The sequence below is a fragment of the Mus caroli genome, unplaced genomic scaffold (assembly GCF_978045245.1).
Source record: "Mus caroli unplaced genomic scaffold, Mus_caroli_1 scaffold_13, whole genome shotgun sequence".
Taxonomy (NCBI): domain Eukaryota; kingdom Metazoa; phylum Chordata; class Mammalia; order Rodentia; family Muridae; genus Mus; species Mus caroli.
The window spans coordinates 52,003,338-52,026,268 of record NW_028227268.1 but is presented as its reverse complement, the minus strand read 5'-3'; the positions used below and the strand labels follow the sequence as shown (position 1 = coordinate 52,026,268).

The following is a 22,931-nucleotide window of genomic DNA, read 5'->3' as shown; positions in this document are numbered from 1 at the left end:
GGGGAGGGATGATTGGCCTAAAGTCAGTGGGAATGAGAGGTGAAAACAGATGCTGTACTGGGGAAAGATTAATAACTTGCTGGAACTTTTGGTACAGGATTCAAACAGGGAGAGGTTGAAGAGGATCATAAGAATATCGATAATCTACCAATCTGGGCCACCTGGAGAAGGGCACATTTAGCAGAGTACTAAGTTTGGTGTCAGATATGTTAATCTGGATTATTGATAGAATAGCCATGTAGACATATCCAGTATATGTTTGGGGAGTTTGAGGAAGAAATAGGAAGTAAAATGTTTAGAAATCACCAAGGACAAACAGTATTTGGGGAGAATATAGTCAGTGAAGAAGGTCACAGATAAAACTTGAGTTGGATGATGAAGAGGAAAACAATGACTTTGTTTTTTTAAGGTGAGGAGAGAGGGGCTGATAAGTAGAAATTGTAATGAGGGGAAACTTGAAGGGAGAGGAGGATGGTCACTAGTATAAATACTACAGAGAAGTCAGATGAAAACAGATGTCATTGAAATCAGCAGGTGTAGACTTTCAGAAAGGGGGAGGGTGAGGAAGAAGCACAGAGAAGCAGCACGTATAGATTACAATGTAAAACTTTGGAGATAAACAGATGTTCTGCTACTTGGGGCAATAGTAAGGTTGTGGCAAGGATGTATATGTCTGTGCCTGTGCACATGCATTTGTGTGTGTGTGTGTGTAAAAGATTTAAATTTGGATGCTGGAGAAACTGCTAGAGGTAAAGAAGAGGTTAAACTTATAAAAGAAGTGGGCTAGATTTCAGCTTTTGAGAGGCAATGAGATGGATCAAGAGCTTGTATGTCAATAAGAAATACAGGGACTTATCCTTCAAGAAAGGAAAGGATGGCCAGGTGTGATGGGACGTACACACCTTTAATCTCAGCAGTTGGGAGGCAGAGGCAGGTGGATCTCTGCTAGCTGTTCTACAGTGCAAGTTCCAAGACATCCAAGGCTATACAGAGAATCCCTAAAATCCTGTCTCAGGTGTGGTGGGTTTGGGGGAGGGAAGGGAAGGAAAGGAAAGGATGAGTAAGACAGGCAAGTGAGGTGGAAGAGGGGATTGACTAAATGTATGTAGCATGTAGTCTGTCATTCTTTTTTTTTTCAGCTACATATGATTGGATTTCTGTGAGTAAATAGACCAGCTACCTCTACTCAGAGGTTACAGTTCTGAGACCTCAATTATAGTCAATTATTTTTGTTCTTTTTTGGGTTCTTCTGGGTTATCTTAACCGAAGAAGAAAGCAATTTGATCTCCCCCACCCGACCTGAGTTGTTCCAAAGATAATTTAGTTATGTAGGAGAGAAGCCAGTTCATTTACAGACTGATACAACAGGCATTAGAATTTTAAGTTTCCCATGGACATAAATGTGAAAGGTTGGTAGAGAATTAAGTGGATTCTTGATTTTGAACCCAAATTATTTCCCTTCTTTCCCTTAAACAATTGGAACTAGGCCTGGAGAGATGGTTCAGTGGTTAAGAGCACTGACTGCTCTTCCAGAGGTCTTGAGTTCAATTCCCAGCAACCACATGGTGGCTCACAGCCATCTGTAATGGGATCTGATGCCCTTTTCTGGTGTGTCTGAAGAGAGTGACATAAAATAAATAAAAATTTAAAACAAGCAAACAAACACCCCCAATTGGAGCTGGAGTATTTTCTTTTTGGGCAAAACATTTTCAGGTATCAAGGAGCTTTCTGTTATGTTGGGGTTCTCTTCTGTGAGGGTGAACTGACCCTCCCTGTTTTGCATGGTTTCCTCTGTCAGGCTAAGCAGATGCTTCAGTACTGGAGAGTTTGCTGGTGCTCATTATATGGTGATGAACTGTAATTGAATAAAATGCTGTGGACATGCCATGTGATATGCATTGCACACCAAAATGTCCTTTTTGAGCAGGATCTGTAACTCTTTTAGTAAAGGCGAAATTCTCCCAATTTTGTTAATCTACTGTATCATGTTCATAATAGTAAAAATAGCAGTTCCTTACTGACATATAATATTAAACACCTTTTCACAAGTTGACTTGCTGTCTGGGCATCTTTGCGGAGTCCAGCTAGATCTTTTAACCATTTATTCCATTAAGTTGTTACATTTCTTTCCTTTAATTTTGAGACAGGATTTCTCTGGGTATCCTTGACTGGCCTGGAATTCACAGAGATTTGCCTGTCTCTTCTCCTGCTGGAATTAAAGGTGGGCACCACCATCACCTGGGTTGATTTTTGTTTTTAAAGACACATTCTCTGTCTGTAGCCCAGACTGCTCTGAACTTTGTTCCCAGGATGCCTTGAGCCTTACTAGTCCTCCTCAGCTATCTCCTCAGCTGCTAGAGTTGCATGTTTGTGCCCTGTGCCTGGCCTTACTTAGACTCTTCTGCAGCGCTGAGGACAAACTCATTGCCTTGTGGATACTAACTAGGCAAGGGCTCTGGAATTGATTTACAGCTTCATTTTCCTTCCCATTTTTCTTTTTCTTTTGAAACAGGTTATCAGTAAGTTTCTTAGGCCAGCCTTGAGTTGGCCCTGAAGTTCCACATGATTCTCCTGTCTTAGCTTCCAAAGTACCAGGAATTAGAGGTCAACACTACCAGACTCTGGTAGGGTTATAAATTTTTTTACTGTTTTGGTTTTTAAAAAATTGCTTTTATTTTAAAATTTAAAACAATCTTACCCAGACTGCCCTCAAATCTGTGTCACTCAAGCTGGTTTCAAACTTAAGAGATTCTTCTGCCTCAGCCTCCTGGGTGCTGGGAATAAAAGATTGAACCACTGTGCCTGGCGTTTATTATCTAATTTTAAGAGATTTTTTTTTTTTGTTTGCTTGTGGTTTGGGTGTGTGTTTTGTTTTTTTTCTAATAGTCTTTTTATCAGGTATCTTCCACCACTTACTTACTTACTTTCTTTCTTTCTTTCTTTCTTTCTTTCTTTCTTTCTTTCTTTCTTTCTTTTTGTCAAGGTTTCATATAGCCTAGGCTGACCTTTAACTTGCTATATAGGATTTTTTTAAAAAAAGATTTATTTCATGTATGTTAGTGCACTGTTGCTGTCTTCAGACACACCAGAAGAGATCCGCATTACAAATGGTTGTGAGCCACCATGTGGTTGCTGTGAATTGAACTCAGGACCTCTGTAAGAACAGCCAGTGCTCTTAACTGCTGAGCCATCTCTCCAGCCCCGTTACATAGGATTTCAACTTCTGATTTTCTTGTCTGTTTCTTCAGTGCTCTTCAGTGCTGAGCTTAGAGGATATACTCCATAATGCCTAGTTATATACAATGCTGAGGATAGGGCCTGAGCTTATGTGCATGCTAGGTATGGTTTTACCAATATGAGCTATGTTTCCAGTTATATAGCAGATGTCTCATTTGCAAATATTTTTTTCTTGGTATCTGTGGTTTATTTTTCATTCTTTGTCAGTATCTTTGGCGTAGCAATTTTAAATTTTATTGAACTCCAACTAATCCATTAATTTTTTTCATGACTTATTTTTGTTGTATTTAAAAAGTAGTTTCCAGCCGGGCGTGGTGGTGCACGCCTTTAATCCCAGCACTTGGGAGGCAGAGGCAGGCGGATTTCTGAGTTCGAGGCCAGCCTGGTCTACAGAGTGAGTTCCAGGACAGCCAGGGCTACACAGAAAAACCCTGTCTCGAAAAACCAAAAAAAAAAAAAAAAGTAGTTTCCAAGATCAAGGTCATCTAGATTTTTCTATTTATCATTCTAAGAGTGTTATACTTTTGTTTTTTACATTTACATTTGTCTGTGATTTATTTTGAGTTTATTTTTGTGATAAATACAGAGTTTATGTCTAAGTTCATTGTTTTGCAGTTCTACATGTAGATGTCTTACTAGAGTTTGTTTAAAAAGTTTTGTTTTTTTCTCCAGTTGTGTTGCCTTTGGTTTTTTGCCAGTAAGGTTAATTGTATTCGTGTAAACATATTTATGGTACATTTTGTTTTGTTATAGTGATGTACTTGTTTATTCTTTCACTTTATATATTTTTTAATTTTTAACATATTTTTAACACCAAGCCCAGTATTTTCTTGAGCATAATGGTGCACACTTACAATTCCAGCAGTAAGGAGGCTGAAGCAGAATTTCTCTGAATTCAGGATCATTGTGGGCTAATTAGCAAGTTCCAGCCCAGCCAGACTGCTGAATGAGGTACATAGATTTTTATAGATAACTATGTCAGAGTTGGAGAGATGGCTCAGCAGTTAGGAGCACTCGCTGCACTTGTAGAACACTAGGTTCTGTTCTAAGCACCTACATGGTGGCTCACAAGTGTCTAGCTCCAGTTCCAGAGGCTCTCAGGCCCTCTTCAGGTTCTGTGGACACCAGGCATTCATGTGGTGTGGCAAAACACATATACAGTAAAAAAAAAAAGCTAAAAAATGTAATTATTATGTCATTATTTTCATCATTTGTTTGTTAAAACTTGGCCTATTTTGTCTAGGCTGGTTTCAAAGTACAGGAGACAAATGATTTTTTTGCCTTAACCTACCATGTGTTGGGTACTTGCTAGTATTATACTTTTTTTTTTAAATGAATGAGTCTTGGACACACTTTATGTATGTGTGTATGTATGTATATGAATATACTGTCACTCTCTTCAGAAACACTAGAAGAGGGCACCAGATCCCATTACAGATGGTTGTGAGCCACCATGTGGTTGCTGGGATTTGAACTCAGGACCTTCGGAAGAGCAGTCAGTCAGTGCTCTTAACTGCCGAGCCATCTCTCCAGCCCTAGTATACTGTGTTTTAAAACAAACCATTCATATTTATTGATGTACATACACTGTGATTTAAAAAGCTCTTTAATGGTGAATTATTGTCGTCACAATTCTGTGAGTATCCTTGTATGTTGCTTATCTGTGAACATCCTTACGCATGTCTTTGTTGGGACGATGTCTTTGAATGGCATTTCTGTGTCAGAATGTACACACTTAAACATTTTAATGTTAAGTACCGAGTTCATTCCCAGAGAGGTCTGGCAGTATGTGACAATGCTTATAGCCCTGTATGTCAGTGAACTTAAATTTTTTTGTATGGAGAAATTGACCATTGTGGTATGTAATAAGTACAGTAGAGTATTATATCATTTTTTAAAAACTTAGTGTTTTTGCATATGGAAGCATTTTCAGTTTTTTTTTAAATTTTATTTTTTGTTTTTTAAAATAAGATATTTTCTTTATTTACATTTCAAATGTTGTCCCCTTTCCTAGTTACCCCTCCGAAAATCCCCTATCCCCTCTTCCCCTCCCCCTGCACCTCAACTCACCCACTCCCATTTCCTGGCCCTGGCATTCCCCTATACTGGGGCATAGAACCTTCACAGGACCGACTAGGCCATCCTCTGCTACATATGTAGCTAGAGCTATGAGTCCCACCATGTGTTTTCTTTGATTAGTGGTTTAGTCCCAGGGAACTCTGGGGGTACTGGTTAGTTCATATTGTTGTTCCTCCTAGGGGGCTGCAAACCCCTTCAGCTCCTTGGGTACTTTCTCTAGCTCCTTCATCAGGGACCCTGTGTTCCATCCAATGGATGGCTGAGAGCATCCAACTCTGTATTTGTCAGGCACTGGCAGAGCCTCTCAGGAGACAGCTATATCTGGGTCCTGTCAGCAAGCTCTTGTTGGCATCCACAATAGTGTCTGGTTTTGGTGGCTGTTTATAGGATGGATCCCCAGGTGGGGCAGTCTCTGGATGGTCCTTCCTTCAGTCCCTGCTCTGAACTTTGTAACTCCTTATCGAAGTGTCCACACTTTGGTGTTCCTTCTTGAGTTTCTTGTGTTTTGCAAATTGTATCTTGGGTATTCTGAGCTTCTGGGCTAATATCCACCTATCAGTGAGTGCATATGACAGGAGGAACAAGTTCCAGGCAGAGACAGCTAGAATACGGAACACCAGAGATTACCAGATGGTGAAAGGTGATAAGAATCTTAGCAACAGAAACCAAGACTACTCGGCATCATCAGAACCCAGTCCTCCCACCACAGGGAGTCTTGGGTACCCTAACACCAGAAAAGCAGATTTGGATTTAAAATCCTATCTCATGATGCTGGTAGAGGATTTTAAGAAGGACATTAATAATCCCCTTAAAGAAATACAGGAGAACACAGGTAAACAGGTAGAAGCCCTTAAAAAAGAAAAACAAAAATCCCTTAAAGAATTACAAGAAAACACAACCAAACAGGTGAAGGAGTTGAACAAAACCATCCGGGATCTGAAAATGGAAGTGGAAGCAGTTTCAGTTTTATGTGATTCATTTATCAGTGTTTTTCTTTGGGGCATTGAGGTTTATGTTCTGCCTGCTATTTTCTAGTGTTTACTTTTAAATATTTGATTACAGTGAGGTTTTTATTTTGATGTAAGGAATCAGATAAATGGCTAGCTATTGTTTTTGCATTCTGCAGTGATTAGTCCAGTATTAGTGTTGTTATTCACCTGACGATTCTGTAGTTGTACTGCATAGTTTTATTTATTATTTCTTTCTGTAATGTTTTAGTATTTAAAGAGCCAAATGTCCTTCATCAATCATTTGGAATTTTTCTTGGCTATTTTTGAGTATTTACTCATTCAGATAAAATTCAGTACGAACACATATGTTTTTATCCACTTTATCTTTCTTGTCCAATACAACACTTAAAAATACCATGTACTAGGTAGGGGTCCAGGTTTGACTCTCAGTTAATGTGTATAAGAAGGTAAAGTGTTTTCATTGAATTATAAACTAAGAAAGACAAACCAGGGTTTTTTTTTCTTTGTTCAAGTTTGGATCTTTTTAAAAAATCTTATGTGAATCTGTGTATGTACACTTCTAAGTGTAGGCACCCGTGAAGGCCAGAAGAGGGCATTGGCTCCAGGGAGCTGGAGTTACAGGAGGGTGTGAGCCACCAGAACTGGGTACTAAGAACTGAGCTCCTGTCTGCAAGAGCAGTGTGCTCTCTCACTGAGCCAGCTTTCTAGCTCTTTACCTTTACTGTATCAAGTTAAATATGTTACTTATATTAAGTAATCCTTTTAGCCTGGCAGTGGTGGTGCACGCCTTTAATCCCAGCACTTGGGAGGCAGAGGCAGGTGGATTTCTGAGTTCGAGGCTAGCCTGGTCTACAGAGTGAGTTCTAGGACAGCCAGGGCTACACAAAGAAACCCTTTCTCGAAAAACAACAACAACAACAAAAGTGATCCTTTTACTCTTTTTAAAGGTGGTTTCATTTCTGCTTCTGAGTTGAGTAAATGAAAATTGAGTAGAAGCTGGGCCTGGTGGTGTTGGTCTTTAATCCCAGCACTTGGGAGGCAGGGGCAGTTGGATCTTTGAGTTCAAGGCCAGCCTGATCTACAGAGCTAGTTCCAGGACAGCCAAGACTATATATACAAGGAACTCCATCTTGAAAAACAAAATCAAAACAAACAAACAAAATTCCCTCCCAAGTACTGGGATTAAAGGTGTATGCTACCATATCCAACCTTATTGTTTCTTTGTGAGCTGTTTTTTAAGATTTATTTATTATTATATGTAAGTACACTGTAGCTGTCTTCAGAAGAGACGGTCAAATCTCATTATGGGTGGTTGCTGGGATTTGAACTCAGGACCTTCGGAAGAGCAGTCAGTGCTCTTAACCACTGAGCCATCTCTCCAGCACCTGTGAGCTGTTTTTTAAGTTAGATTTATCTATCTATCTATCTTAAGTTATTTTTCTTTCTTAACAATATTTAATAATTTTAGATAAAATTCTTTTTTTTTTCAAAGATTTATTTATTAGTATAAGTTCACTGTAGCTGTCTTCAAATGTACCAGAAGAGGGTATCAGATCTCATTATGGGTGGTTGTGAGCCACCATGTGGTTGCTGGGATTTGAACTCAGCACCTTTGGAAGAGCAGTTAGTGTTCTTACCCACTGAACCATCTCACCAGCCCTAGATAAATTTCTTATTGCCCATAGAAAACAAAATGTAGAAATGAACTTTATATATATATATATATATATATATATATATATATATATATATATATATATATATGTAACTATATGCATGCATGTGTATGTCTATTAGTTGTTTTGTTTGTTTTGCAGTTCTGGCATTAAAACCAAGAGTCTCACACATGTTGGGCAAGCCTGCTATCGCTCTACAATCCCAGCTGTTACTGTACTTTTACTTTACAGCTGTGGTGGTTTGTTATGGAACTGCTAATCAGCTTCTGATTATCCTGCCTCAGCTTCTCAAGCCTTCTTTTGTTGCCAGTTATTACTACTTTCATCTGAGATTAATTGAAAAAACAATTTCTAGTGGTTTAAAATGTAAAGGGTTCAGTTTTTGTGTGTACACCTGAAGAAATGCTATTTGTCTTCTCTGACATGTCAGTGACCCACACTCCTATTTTCTACTTTCTTCTGGGGACCTGGTTACTGCTATGTTTGTTTTTTTTCTCTCATGTAGGAAAAAGAAAATGGTTTTGATTTGGGGGTATATTTGTTCTTTTTGTTCTTTTACTGTTTTCTTCATTACATTTGCCAACCTCAGGCATGTGAATCATCCTGTTTGCTAATTCCATTTTTTAATAGAAATTTCCTTAATGGCTTCACTTCCCTTTGTAATTTGTGGCGCTATCTCACATATTTTTGAACTGTTCAACAAAATGAATTACACTAATGGATTTTCTAATGCTATATAGCTCTAGCATATATGAGATAAATTCTAGATAATTTTGTTGGTTTGCTATTCTAGTATGTAGCTACATTTGATTTGCAAATCTTTGCAGTTATGCTCTTGAGATTGGCAGTTTTTTATTTTAATATTTTATTAGACTTTGTTACCATGGCTATACTAATGTGGAAACACAAATCGGAATTTATTCTATTCTTGACAGTTTAGTATAGGAAATACGTATTTCTTTTTGATTGGTAGAATTTGTTGTGTTCACATTTAGGTTTCATCTTGAATTAAGGTAGGTAGTGTATTTTGTGGATTTTCTGTTGTTAGGCACTGCAGATCCTTATCTATGGGTGACACATTCCAAGACCCCAGATGGATCTGAAACCATGGGTAATACTGAGCCCCACATATTTTATGCTTTTTCCATATGCATATGTACCTATGATAAAATACAAATTAGGCACAGTATGAGGTCAATAATATCACTATAAAACACAATAATTATGTTTTGTAATAATTGGATAAATGTAATAGTTGGGGCGAATGTAGTCTCTAGCTCTCAGAATATCTCTTTGTACTTTAATCTTTTGCCTAAAGGAAGCATTTTACTGCTTCCCTTTCACTTCCATAAATTGTTAGCATTACTACTTTATGCTTTGACACAAGTATTAAGTAAATTAAAGGTTCCATGAGCAGAAGCATGTAATAGTAGCTAGCAAGTTACCAGTGAGTAGCATACATTGTGTGAATAGGGGGGACAAAGAGATGATTCATATCCTGTATAGGCTGTGGTGGGAGGGTGTGAATTCTTTATGCTGCTCAAAAATGTACACTTTAAAACTTATGAACTATTTCTGATATTTTAACTGTGATACTTTGACCACTGGTATTGGAAACTATGGTAAGTGAGACTATAGACAGAGAGGGGGAACACCTTAGTCATATTTTACTGATGTTTTAGAGTTTCAACTGTTCTGCAGTCATTAATACTTCTGGAATGAAATCTTTACACATATTTCCATGATCTCTTCTCTAGGACACATTTCTAGTAAGGAAATTGCCTATGTAAACGTTATATAAAAATTCAAGGCTTTTGTTAATGATTACCACCATAGCCATTGTCTCGAAGTGTACCTGGAGTTGTAAGTCAGAGTAATACTAGTTCTCATTTTCAAAGATGGAGTGAAAGAGCCAGCTTGTCAAAGGTAGAACTGACTCTTAGAACCGTGTTCTATTCCAGAGCTTGTTTCTTCAACTGTTTTACCACACTGATTGTGAAGTACCTAGTCAGTACTGGGCTGTTTGTTTAGTTTAGAGTCTCATTATGTATTCCTGGCTGGCCTGAAACTATGTAGACAAGGCTAGTTCTGAACTCAGAGATCTATCTGCCTGCTTCCGCCTCCAGAGTGCTGGGATAAAGGCATATGCCACCATTCCAGCAAATGTGATTCTGAACTGTTAATTCCTGTTATAATTCACCATTTTTTGGGTAACTTTGAGTGTTTTCTTACCTAGAAAATATTAGCATCTGTATTCTTTCTTTGAAATTTCTTTTTTTTTTTAAAGATTTATTTATTTATTATATGTAATTACACTGTAGCTGTCCTCGGATACTCCAGAAGAGGGCATCAGATTTCGTTACGGATGGTTGTGAGCCACCATGTGGTTGCTGGGATTTGAACTCAGAACCTTCAGGAGAGCAGTTGGTGCTCTTAACTACTGAGCCATCTCACCAGCCCCTGAAATTTCTTTAGTTTTCATGTTCCTATCCTTAGATATAATCTTTACCTACATATAGGTAGGCTGATAGCTATTTATCAGAATTCTTAATACTTCCCTACCTATGACCTTGATCTGAAAAGTTCACATATAATCCATTCAATTTCCTTGTAAGTAAAATGTAACCTTTGTGTTATTACTAATTTATAATAAACGTTTAATAAGTAATCCCTGATGTAGACTTGATACTATAGTGTTGCTATAGCACAAATGTAGAGAGAATGAAGAAGTATGTCAGTTTACATTTTCTGTGTTAACTGTACAGGGGAAATTTAATTTGTCTTACAATTTAATCAAACATGATCCTAACGGACAGTTTATGTTGCATCAAGCTTTGTTCTTGTAAATGATAAAAGCTTTAGGCTATCCTAAACCAATTATTTTATATTAAAGGTGTTGATGAGATTTGTGGTTTTTATTAACAATTGTTTATCTAGAATGATAGAGAAATATTATATGAGTACATTGTTTTCAGCTGATTTAAACTTAAATCCCTCAAATGCAATAGCCTTAAACTCAGGCATTTAATCCCAGCACTCAGGAGGCAGAGGCAGAAACAGGCATATCTCTATGAATTCCAGGCCAGCTTGGGTTACGTGGTTGAGACACTATGCCATAGCTAAACCAAACCAACAACAGCAACAACAAAAAAATTAGCATGTACTGCCTTCCACAAGTCATGATTACTAATGTCTAGGAGTTTCATTGATAACTCTTTATCTCCCTTCTTGTATTTTAAATATTCTGTATTTTAAATATACTACCACCACCACTACCACCAATATCACCACCACCACTATTTTTTCTTCTTCAGATGATGGTGATGGAGATGATGGTGATGATGGTGTGTGTACCATGGGGACACATCGTAGGGTCAGAAGACAACTTTTGGGAGTTGGTGCTCTTACTGCATCCTGCTGAGGCAGGGCCTCTCTTGTTTGTGCTGCTCTGTCTACTCAGGATATCTGGCAAGTTAGTGTGCTTACAGTCCATTTTCCTGCTACCATATCTCAGAGTAGGAGTGATGGAATTATGGATACAAATAACCATATTTGGTTTTTTGTGGGTCCCAGGGGTCAGGCTTAAGTTGTCAGGCTTGTGTGGTAAGTACTTTTAATCCCTCCAGCCATCTCTCAGCCCTGTCCTAGATTATTATTTTTACTTTTAATTTCTAAATGTGTGTGAATGCATATGTGAGTATCATCCTCTGGAATGCTGCCTGCTTCCTTTGATACAGGGTCTCCCATTAGCTTAGAGCTTACCAGCTTGGTTAGCTATTGAGTCCCAGGATTCTCCTGTCTTTGCCTCCCCAGCTTTGGGATTACAAAGTACACTTCTGTGTTTGGCTTTTTACATGGGTTCTGAGAGTTGAAAGGCAAGCACTCTACTCACTGAGCTGTTCCCTCAGCCTGAAAGTATAATTTGCTAGCTAGAATACTTGTAGAATGCAGTGTGGGAGCCTGGAGGCTTGTTACTAAGTTGGGCCATCTCATCTGAGAGAGGTGTGAGTTCTTGGAGGTGTATTTCTGCCCATTGAGTCTGAAAGAGTGAGGTTCTGAGATCATTCTAGTGTAGAAGCAGACTAAGCTGGCAAGCAGATAAGGTTCAGGCATCTGTCACCATTATGGACAGCAATGGCCAAATTGGTCTTGGTTGTCAGTGCTTCAAAGATAGCTTACAACTGTCTGAGGGGCTATCTTGGCTTGAGACTAGCCTTTGTCTTTATGAAGGGAGGCTCTGGAGGAGTGTGACCTGTGTCTTGTACTATCCTGTGCAAAGGTAACAAAAAGGCAGGTGCAGCTCTGTATTGCATCTCTGTTTCTAGAGGCACTGGCATCATTCAAACTCCTGTGTCCAAGAAGAGATTGATGCCTGGAATTGACAACCACTATGAGTGGGTTAAAGCAAGACTATGTTGGATTTATGCTCACTTGCCACTCTGGGCAGCTTTGCCAAGGCCATCTATGATGCAGTCTCCAGGATCTCCAGCCACCTGACCTTTGGAAGAGAGCCTCTTTACCAAGTCTCCCAGTCAGGAATTCACGACCATTTGAAAATATCCATGCCAGGGTCCTGGTGCAGAAGATACAGGTTTAGCTATGGCTGAAAAACATAGTGTTGTAGTTTTTTGTTTTGTTTTTTTTTGCACCAGGAATTTGAGCTCAGGTCCCCGTGCTTGTGTAGCAATTACCTTTACTGCCAAGCCATCTTCCTACTCATGTTTTTGGGTTTTGTTTTGTTTGTTTTTTTTGTGTGTGTGTGGTTTTTTGTGTTGTTGTTTTTTTTTGTTTTTGTTTTTGTTTTTTTTAAATGTAGCTCAGGCTGGTCTGGAATTCTTGAGCTCTCTTCAGCCTTCTGAGTATTAGAGTTACCATGATCAGCTAACAGGAGGCTTTTTCCTTTTACTTTTTTTTCTGGAACACAGTCTCTTTCTTATCATTCATGCTGGCCTTGAACTTGCTGTGAAGCTAGACTGGCATTAATCTTGTACTTCTGCCTTCACTTCTCAGGACTGGAGTTGCAGGCTCATGCCACCATACTCAGTTTATAGGGTGTTGGGGATCAACTCCAGGGACATGTGCATGTTAGGCAAGTGCTCTGCTAATGGAGCTACACCCTTAACTCAATATATGTATATCTTAATTTTCTATTTTATGTGTTTGAGTTTTCTGCTTGCATGTATGTATGTACACTGAGTGTGTGCCTGACCCAAGCATTAGATCCCCTGAGTCTGTAGTTACAGAGGGGATTCTGAGAACTGAATTGAAGTCCTCCACAAGAGCTGCAGTGCTCTCACACCCTCAATCCCTGAGCCATCTCTCCAGCCTTTACTTTTGAGTGTGTGTGTGTGTGTGTGAGAGAGAGAGAGAGAGGGGGTGGGGAGGGAGAGAGAGAGAGAGAGAGAGAGAGAGAGAGAGAGAGAGAGAGAGAGAGAGAGTTAGGGTTCTTTATTTTGTGCGGTTTTTCCTTGAGCTCTGTGGTCTGCTGAGTATCTTCTGGTTCATCTCTGGTACCCTGGTACCTGGTTTGGCTCATCAGAGTGCAGCCTTGCTTCCCTAGGATGTCCTTGGCCATATGAGTTTCCCTTCCAAGTTGCCTAGAGAATTTCTGCTCTGCCAACTCCTAATGGCAGCATGCCATGGCTTAGGCTGATGTTGGCAGACAGCTTCTTTTCCCAGTTAGGTGTGGCAGATATGTGGCCTGCCTGCTTTGTCCACTGTTCTGGCCTGGCATATTTTTTCTTTTCTTTCTTTTTCTTTTTTCTTTCTTTCTTGGGTTGTTTTGTTTGTTTGTTTGTTTTTGGTTTTTTTTCGAGACAGGGTTTCTCTGTGTAGCCCTGGCTGTCCTGGAACTCACTCTGTAGACCAAGCTGGCCTCAAACTCAGAAATCTACCTGCCTCTGCCTCCCGGGTGCTGGGATTAAAGGCATGCACCACCACTGCCCGGCTCCAGTCTGTTTTTATTGTACTTTTACATGGTTCATACTGTGCTATCTGTAATTTTGTATTTTGTTCTTTTCATTTATATTTTCTTTGGTATCTTATTAAATGGATATACCTACAATAGCTAATAATTTAATTTTCTGCTGTTCTTCCTTCCTTTCCCTCCATCCTCCTCTCTCCTCCTTTCTTTCTTACAAGGTCTCACTGTTTCCCAGCTGGGCTTGAACTCTTAGCCGCCTGAGTAGCTGAATTGTGAGCACATACCCTGTGCCCAGCAGTAGTTTCAGTTTAGAATTTGGTGACAGTGCAAGGGATTTCAGGAACTTTTTTCTTTCTCCTGCATTGATGTTCTGTGGTTTGAAATGGGTGTCTTTATGGATCTTGAGTAAAATCTTCAAGTAAAAGTTTCTGGTTATAGTAAGATACGACCCAAACTTCTCTTTTCCTTTTTCTAGCTTTGTGTTATTAAACTTAGTAAAGTGTTTCCCTTTTTTTTTTTTTTCGAGACAGGGTTTCTCTGTGTAGCCCTGGCTGTCCTGGAACTCACTATGTAGACCAGGCTGGCCTTGAACTCAGAAATCCGCCTGCCTCTGCCTCCCGAGTGCTTTAATAGGTGTGCGTCACCACTCCCGACAAGTGTTTCCTTTTTAAAAGGTATATAATAGTAGGACACAGCTGAGGGCTTGAAAATGGTTTTAAGTTATTGCACATTCTTTCATATCAAAATTAGGGAAAATTAAGCTAGACAATGTGGTGTGGCCCACTCTTTCACTCTAACACTTGGGAGACAGAGAAAGATGATGGAGAGTTGAGATTGTCTCAATAAACAATAGTAGAACTAGGAAAAGTCAAATATGTAAGAATTATTGGATCTTTTCCTTATTTATGATTTTACTTTTTCTTCTTTTAATATTGGTAGTGCTTAATTCAGATATTTTGAGTAAGTGACTTTTTCTTTTTGGATAGTAAGCATTAAAAGTAGCCACAATCTTGAAAAACAAAACCAAGCAACCAAATAAAATAAATGAAACCACAGAGGCTTGACATGGTGGTGTGGCAAGCTCCTTTAATCCAAAGAATTGGCAGCTTGTAGCACCTGGATCACTGTGAGTTCCAGGCCAACTGTGGCAATTTAACAAATGTCATGCTGGCCTTGGCCAGGGAGACCTTGTCCCTCTTGCTCTTCCTGTCCTTGATAAATAAATTAATAAATTAGCCTTAGCATCAGATGATTTCCCCCTTAGTACTTCAACAAAGTAATGATATATGGACCGTGTTTGTGAAGGCTGATGGACTAAAACTCCATGCTGTTAAATCTCGAAAGACTTAATATTGTTGAAAACTGATGAGGAGGCTAGTTAAATTGTGTGTAGCAGGGCGGGATATGTCCTGGAAATCAGTAAGCATGGAACTTGGTGAGAATCCTGAGGACAGGAGTGGCTTCTAGTCTTTTGTGGCTACAAAGGGATTTGATCTTTATATTTCAGTAACTACTCTTAAAGTGACAGCTAACATTTGTCATCTTTTCCTACATTCCATGTTAAGCACTTTTTGAGCTCTGTGCTAATTCTGACCTATTGAGTCACCATGTTAGAACATAGCATATATAGCATTTACATTTGAAGATCTGTTTTCAGTTTGATTTCTGGTTGCACTATGATACACCTATTTCTAAACTTCTATTTGGCGTAAATTGACGTTTGTACATGTGACATTCAACACATGCGTGTCAAAAGTAGTTACTTTCACCATTCTGTTTTGTAGAAGTATGATATGCCTGTAGTACTTGAGATAGATTGTTTCAAAAGTTACATCAAAACAGAATGAAAATAAGGGAGGTTCTTGGTACATCCTCAAATGGATCATAATTTCTGGAATTTTAATCTGTTTTATAAATTGGAGAGAGCCAGCTGTGGGTGTGGACTTGGGTTTGAACAGTGTGGGTCAGAGCCAGGATGCAGTAGGGAGGAGTGGAAACACAATGTTTGGCTGAAAAAAAAAATAAAACAATTTATATGAATGTTTAACTATGTAGCCCAGGTTTGCTTTGGACTACTCCAGTCCAGGCTAACATTAAACTCATAATAATCCTCCTGCCTCTGGCAAGTGCAGGGCTTACAAATAACAAACTACCATGCCAGGCTTTGGCTGTAATTTTAAAAGCTGCATTTTTGGGTTTTGCTGATTCATTTGTCTTTTGACTTAAATATAAATATAATGATGTATGACATGTGCCTATGGATATGTGTGTGCTTTAGTGGAAGGTATGGATGACGTAGGGTGCAGGGAAAAGTATGAACAAAAGGCCTTTTACATTCTTATTTTAAATTACTAGGTTACATAGTATTTTTTAAAAGCATGCACATAATATTTTGAAAGGCATGTACATTGTGGAATGGTTTCCTTCATTTGTCAGAGGCCTTGTTTATTTTTGTAGTAGTCAGTATATGTCAGTAATTTTAGTGTTCTGTGGGGAAGCTATTAATTTAATTGTTGGCATATAACAGTAACTACCAGCAGACATAAGGAGCTAAGAGATTAAACTCAATTCCCTTCATGATTTTAAATAGTAAGCCTCCTTTCAGTAGTTATCTTTCACATAGTCTTCTACATGGCTGCGTTCTCATATATTTTCTCCTCTCCTTTTTTTTTTTTTTTTTTACAAACAAACAAACAAAAAAATAATCAAGGTTTCAAATGGTTAGGTATCATTGTCTGACTATAGAGGTATCTCAGAATAACTTTCCCTTTAATGACATGGAGCTCACAGCAGCAATCTTTCTCTCTTCCAGCTGTGAGTTATACTAATGCTTTCAACTCTGTAGTGAAGCTAGCCTAGGGATATGGGAATGAACAAATACAAGGTTTGGTTTAGAATTTGTTAGAGAAATGTATCCTATTGCAGAGAACTTTGAAAGGAAAATTAATGAGTCATAGTTCTAACAATTAGTATACGTCTAGCCTTTTAAACGTATTTTATAAAATCAGTTGTGAATTGAGCTGTGGCTTGAGGGTAGGGGATGACCTTTAAAGATAAGCCTGGTTATAAAGCTGACAGATTACCTTCATTTCCAGTGCTATATAGTAGAGAAAAGGGACCCTAGCCAGCTGAGGTAACTAGATAGTGGTTGGCTAGTGCTGATAAATACCTCCTGAATGGATTATGTTGATAGCCTTAAGGCTGAGCCAAGGGTTGGTGTTTTGACCAAAACAGTTCCTGGCCTAGACCAGAATAGACAGGCAGTGAGCTCCAGATTTTGAGCCCTTAAGTAAGGCATGTGTCCACTTATTGTCAGACTGTGGTCAGGACTTATCTGAAAACAGATGGTCTGCCAGTATTGGGGCTGTGACACAGAACCACGGGTTTGTGTCTTTTCCATGTGTAATAATTTCCATATAATGGAATGGGGTCTTTTGGGACTGGAAGATTAGTTCCTGTTGCTGTGGGTGTCCATAATAAAGAAACTGGAAGTAGCAACATTGACAGTGAGGTTAGCTGTGGGATAAAAAGCTTAACTAAGTCAATATTTAACTATTCCAGCCACGGACTAACATTCTGCAGTGTTAGGAGGGAGCTCTTGTAATGAAATTGGCTTTGTTCTCTGTGATTCTGTTTCATTATATATGACTCATTCACAGCATATGTATGAAAGTCTAATAGAAGTGTCTGGCTCTTTTTAAAAAATTACAATTTACTAGAATATTAACAGATTTCAGTTTCCCTACTAGTTTGATGTGTAGCAGTATGTAGCTTGGAAGGCTATTCTTGAACCTTATAAACAAATTTATTACCTGTTAACTAGTATTTCTTTTTTCAGTTTCTCTTCAGCAACGGGTAGCAGAATTGGAAAAAATTAATGCAGAATTTTTACGTGCACAGCAGCAGCTTGAGCAAGAATTTAATCAAAAGAGAGCAAAATTTAAGGAGCTCTATTTGGCTAAAGAGGGTAAGTTTGCTAGTCTCTTCCCCAACTTTCCTGCCAAAACTGTCTTAAATGTTAAGTTACTGATAGTACAATCTTTGTCATTGAATAAACCATGATGTGTGTGTGTGTGTGTGTGTGTGTGTGTGTATGTGTGTTATAAAAATAATGCTTTTTAGAACTAGGGTTCTCAAAAAAAAAAACCAACAAACTAGGGTTCTCAGTAGAGTTGGGGAGCAAGTTGAAAAAGCATCATTAAGGTTTGTTTGTTTTCTGACTGTAATCTGTTTCGTTGTAGTTGGCTGTTCTTAACATTTGAGGTACAGTCCCTGGTTCTGTTGTATAGAAACCGACATGTTATGGAATTTACTAAGAATTCAGTTATTTTCTCAGTATATACTATTTGGTACCTACTCTACCTACATTTTATTTAGGTGCTAGACATAAAATGGGAGCAGTAATGTGGCCCTTTAGGTTGATTGAACTGAAGGTGAGGAAAACAGATGTAGAGCCATTGTGCTATTAATTGTTAAGGATGAGTGTTTAAGTCTGGTGGGGTATCTAGTTAGGAGGGGCAGGCAGGGAAGGTGTTTGCATTCTAGGTGTTGGCTTAGAAGCAGTATAGATATGGCTTCCATGGTGCCATTGTGGAACAGCTGCAGCAGCATCTGGCTTACCTGGGAAACTCCTTAGAAATGTACATATTTGGGTGTAGTCCACATTTCCTGAGTCAAGAACTGGGATGAGGATCTGGTTGCCCAATGGTTGGTCTTTTAACAAGTTTCCATAGCAGTTCAGCAGCAGAGTTTCTGTATTACCAGGACTCTGGGACTCCACAGTTTGCATTTTTAGCAAGTTACTAGGTGATACTGTTGTTAAGGATTTAGGTAGCACACTTTGAAAATCAATAGCCTAAGTCAGGAGCTTTTGTATTTTTTAATTGAAAAAATTTGTTTTGAAAAATTTTTTAAAATTTTAATTGTTTAATTTTATATATATTGGTAATTTGACTGCATGTCTGTGTGAGGGTATACAGGAGTTACAGTTGTGAGCTGTCATGTAGATGCTGGGAATTGAACCCGAGTCCTCTAGAAGAGCAGCCAGTGCTACCTCTCCAACCCTGAAAATTATATTGAGATAGAATTCTATGAATCTCAGACTGGCCTTGAACTGGTTACAGAGTTGAGGGTGACGCTGAAGTTCTGATCCTCCTACCTTACCTTCCAAATGCTGGCTCATTAGTTTGATACTCCAGTTTAAACCCAGGCTTCATGCATGCTAGGCTCCTATTTTGAACTCCTAAAGTAACATCTTGGGCTTGAAAGTCTTTTTAAAAATAATCCTGTTAATGTTCTGTAACAAAACTGATGTAACTGATGTAACCATGTGGTTGCTGGGATTTGAACTCGGGACCTTTGGAAGAGCAGTCGGCGCTCTTAACCACTGAGCCATCTCATTAGCCCCTTTTTTAGCTTTTTGATTCTTTATGAATTTCATTTATGCCCCTCAATGTTGCTCTTCTCCCTACCCCTCCATATTCAGCCTTTACCCTTGGAACCTTCTTCCCCAAAAGAAAATAAACAAAGCAAGACAACAAAACAACAACTTACCTCGGAAACTTCGATGTGTCATAGTTGTCACACACTATACCCCTTTGCCCAAACAGCTTTTCTTGCAAATTTTCACTGCACTGAGTTGTTGGTCTGATTTAAGGATTCTGGCCTCTGCCACATTATCAATTCTAGATCCTCACTGGGACTCTTTCCACCATCCTGTTGTTGCCCGTGTCATGGAGATCCTGCAGTTTTGGTTCTAGCAGTTCATAGGTGGGCCAGTTCACAGCCCTGGGTCTGGGCCTGGGTGGTAGTTGAGTTTGTGGGGGCTCACTCACCTGTGCCCCCACTACCAGGGTCAGCTCTACTGTGCTGCCCAGGCAAGGTGCTAGGCCACACTCCCATGAGGCTCAGGCTAGGGGTGAGCTTTTCTTTTTTTATTATGTGTGTGGGAGTAGGTGTTTGTGCTAGAACATTTGTGTGGACGTCAGAGGACAACTTTAGAATTAGGTTTTTGTTTCTACCTTCTTTAGGTTTTTGGGATCAAACTTGGGTTACTAGACATAAACAGCAGGAACTTATTTATACCCACTGAGCCATCTCACCCATAGCTTCTTAGTTTTGGCATATATATCTCAGTTCTATATCTTGGAATTAAACAGCTTGCTGTGGTAAAATTACTTCAGTTAACTGTATTATCTGAAGTTGTTAACAAATTTAAGCTGGCCATAGAGATTCTTGAGGTAGCTTTTTACAAAGTGACAGAAGGAATTCTGTGATCCTTTCTGAGACTTCATAGTGGCCTTTCTAAAGAAAGGTATATAAAACATCAGTGTTGGTTATTTTTATCTTGGACACTACTTGCCTGTATTGTAGTGAAACTCAAATTTAAAACTTTCTCCTCAAGCAGCAGTTTTATTATTGTACCTGTTATGAAGGTGGAAGCCAGACTTGATGATCACTATAGGCATAAACAGTATATAATAGTGTGCTCAGCAGTCTTTGTCTTTCAGCAAAATAGGGCAAGGTGACTCATAAATCCAAACAATGTTTTTCCCTGGAAGGAACCATTTTGGTACTTCTGTAGTTACTGAGCTTGCTTTTATTGAGAATGTCACTGAGTTGTAAATGCAAACAGTAATGAGGACTATTAGAAAAAGATGACATGTCCGCTGTTTGACTTCTCACTGTCTGTTTTTGTCTTAGTGTACATTCTCTTCAAGCTGACATCAGTTGGGAATATAACATTTAAAAAAGTTGTGTTAATTTTCTATTTAACTTTAAGGTATTTTTATTGCACCTTTTCCCTTTAAACAGCGTCAATCCAGCACTTCGTACTGCAGCAGTTAGTCCAGAGTGTTAGCAGGACCCTACTCTCTGGGGGTGCAGAAGAAAGGCTGAGCAAGAAAATGATAGAAATGGAGGTGGAGTTTTCTAGTGGTGTCCAAAAGGATTTTACATATGGCCACAATTTACATAGTGTTCTGATGCTTTTAGACTTTCAATTATGAAAAGCTTGGTTTGACATATGTCTACTTAGGTATGGATATGAAACAAGGAATATTTTAAATACTAAAATTAAAACTATTAAGGAAAAAAAGATAAAAACTAATTAGAAAACTTGTATACAAAATACAAAAATAGAGAATAATCTATGCATAGTGGCATCTGTGTGTGAGCCCAGCATTTGGGAGGTAGAGTTAGAAGGACCTTAAATCTGAGACTAGCCTAGGGATTGATAACAAGAGCCTATCTGAACAACGGTTTCACCAACATCAGCTGACCCCAGGAAATACTGTATTAGCTCCTTAGATGACAGAAGACAATGGAATAACATCAGAGTTCGTAAGAAAAATGATTGTCGGGAATTAGGCTGGGCCATCCTTTTTACCAAGATGGCGCCGAAAGAGAAGAAGGAAGCTCCTGCCCCTCCCAAAGCCAAAGTGAAGGCCTTGAAAGCTAAGAAGGCGGTGCTGAAAGGTGTCCACAGCCACAAAAAGAAGATCCGAATGTCACCTACCTTCCGGCAGCCCAAGACCCTGCGGCTCCAGAGTCAGCCAAAATATCCTCGGAAGAGTGCACCCAGGAGAAACAAGCTTGACCACTACGCTATCATCAAATTCCCACTGACCACTGAGTCAGCCAGGAAGAAAATAGAGGACAACAACACTCTTGTGTTCATTGTGGATGTCAAGGCCAACAAGCATCAGATCAAACAGGCTGTCAAGAAACTCTATGACATTGATGTGGCCAAAGTCAATACCCTGATAAGGCCCGATGGAGAGAAGAAGGTGTATGTTTGCTTGGCTCCTGATTATGATGCCCTAGATGTTGCCAACAAGATTGGGATCATCTAAGCTGAGTCCAGATGGCTAATTCTAAATATACACTGAGAAGAAAAAGAAAAATAAAAATGATTGTCAATTTAAAGTTTAATATTTAGCTGAGTTCTCTTTTTTTTTTTTTTTTTTTTTTTTTGGTTTTTCGAGACAGGGTTTCTCTGTATAACCCTGGCTGTCCTGGAACTTACTCTGTAGACCAGGTTGGCCTCGAACTCAGAAATCCGCCTGCCTCTGCCTCCCGAGTGCTGAGATTAAAGGCATGTGCCACCATGCCCAGCTTTAGCTGAGTTCTTGCTTGGGCACCAAAGTAACTGGTAGGGCCTGAGTTTACAAGAAGAGAGAGCTAAATGGGGAATGGTTGGGACAAAGCCGAGAAACTTAAAATACTCCAAAAAACTTTCCAGTTCGCATACACAAAAGTTTTAAAAAGCTTTAAGAAATGCCTTTCAGGTGGGGCTGGGAGGTGGCTCAGTGGTTAAGAGCACTTACCGCCCTTCCAGAGGACCTGGGTTTGATTCCCAGCACCCACATGGCAGCTCATAGCCATCTCCAACTGTCTGTACCTCCAGTTTCAGATGATGAAATGCTTTCTTCTGACCTCTTGAGGCAAACCACCTATATACATAAAATAAATTACAAATAATAACAGTAATAAAAAAGAAAAAGGAAGAGAAATGTCTTTTGGGCTGAGGTTGCCCAGTTAGTTATGTGTTGTGGAGGATCCAGACTTGGTTCCTAGTACATGCTCACAACTGTCTTCTAACTCTGCCTAGAGCAGATCTGATGCTCTCTTCTGGCTTCTGGAAGAAACTAATAAAAATGCAAGGTTAATTGCAGTTATTGGATCTCCAAAACAAAGAAAGAGAAATAAAGACAAAAGCAGAAATGAGTGGCCAGGAAGAGGAAAGTTACCAGGAGTAGGAGGGGAAGAAAAAGAGGGAGGAATATGATCACAATGATATACATGTGTAAGGATATCATGAAGCTCATTATGTACAATGCTTGCATAATTTACTTGCTAATAAAAACATGGGAAAATTAAACAAAAACCAAGCCAAGTATCTGGGAGGCTCAAGCAGAAGGACTGGTATGTAATAGTTCTACTTTTAGGTTTTTTTTTTTTTTAAGAATTATATATTTATTTTATGTATATGAATACACTGTAGCTATCTTCAGACATACCAGAAGAGGGCATCATATCCCATTA

The 22,931-nt window shown here is 39.0% G+C and overlaps 1 protein-coding gene and 1 pseudogene across 2 annotated transcripts in view; both read left to right on the top strand.

Annotated features, from left to right (window-relative positions):
• Rabep1 (rabaptin, RAB GTPase binding effector protein 1) overlaps positions 1-22,931 on the top strand; it is a 96,193-nt gene that overhangs the window by 13,849 nt on the left and 59,413 nt on the right. For both annotated transcript variants that reach the window (XM_021177944.3, XM_021177943.3), the window contains exon 2: positions 17,725-17,853. In XM_021177944.3, the coding sequence (XP_021033603.1) occupies positions 17,725-17,853 (129 nt within the window). The remainder of the gene's footprint in view (positions 1-17,724; positions 17,854-22,931) is intronic.
• LOC110305818 (large ribosomal subunit protein uL23 pseudogene) lies at positions 20,991-21,769 on the top strand (annotated as a pseudogene).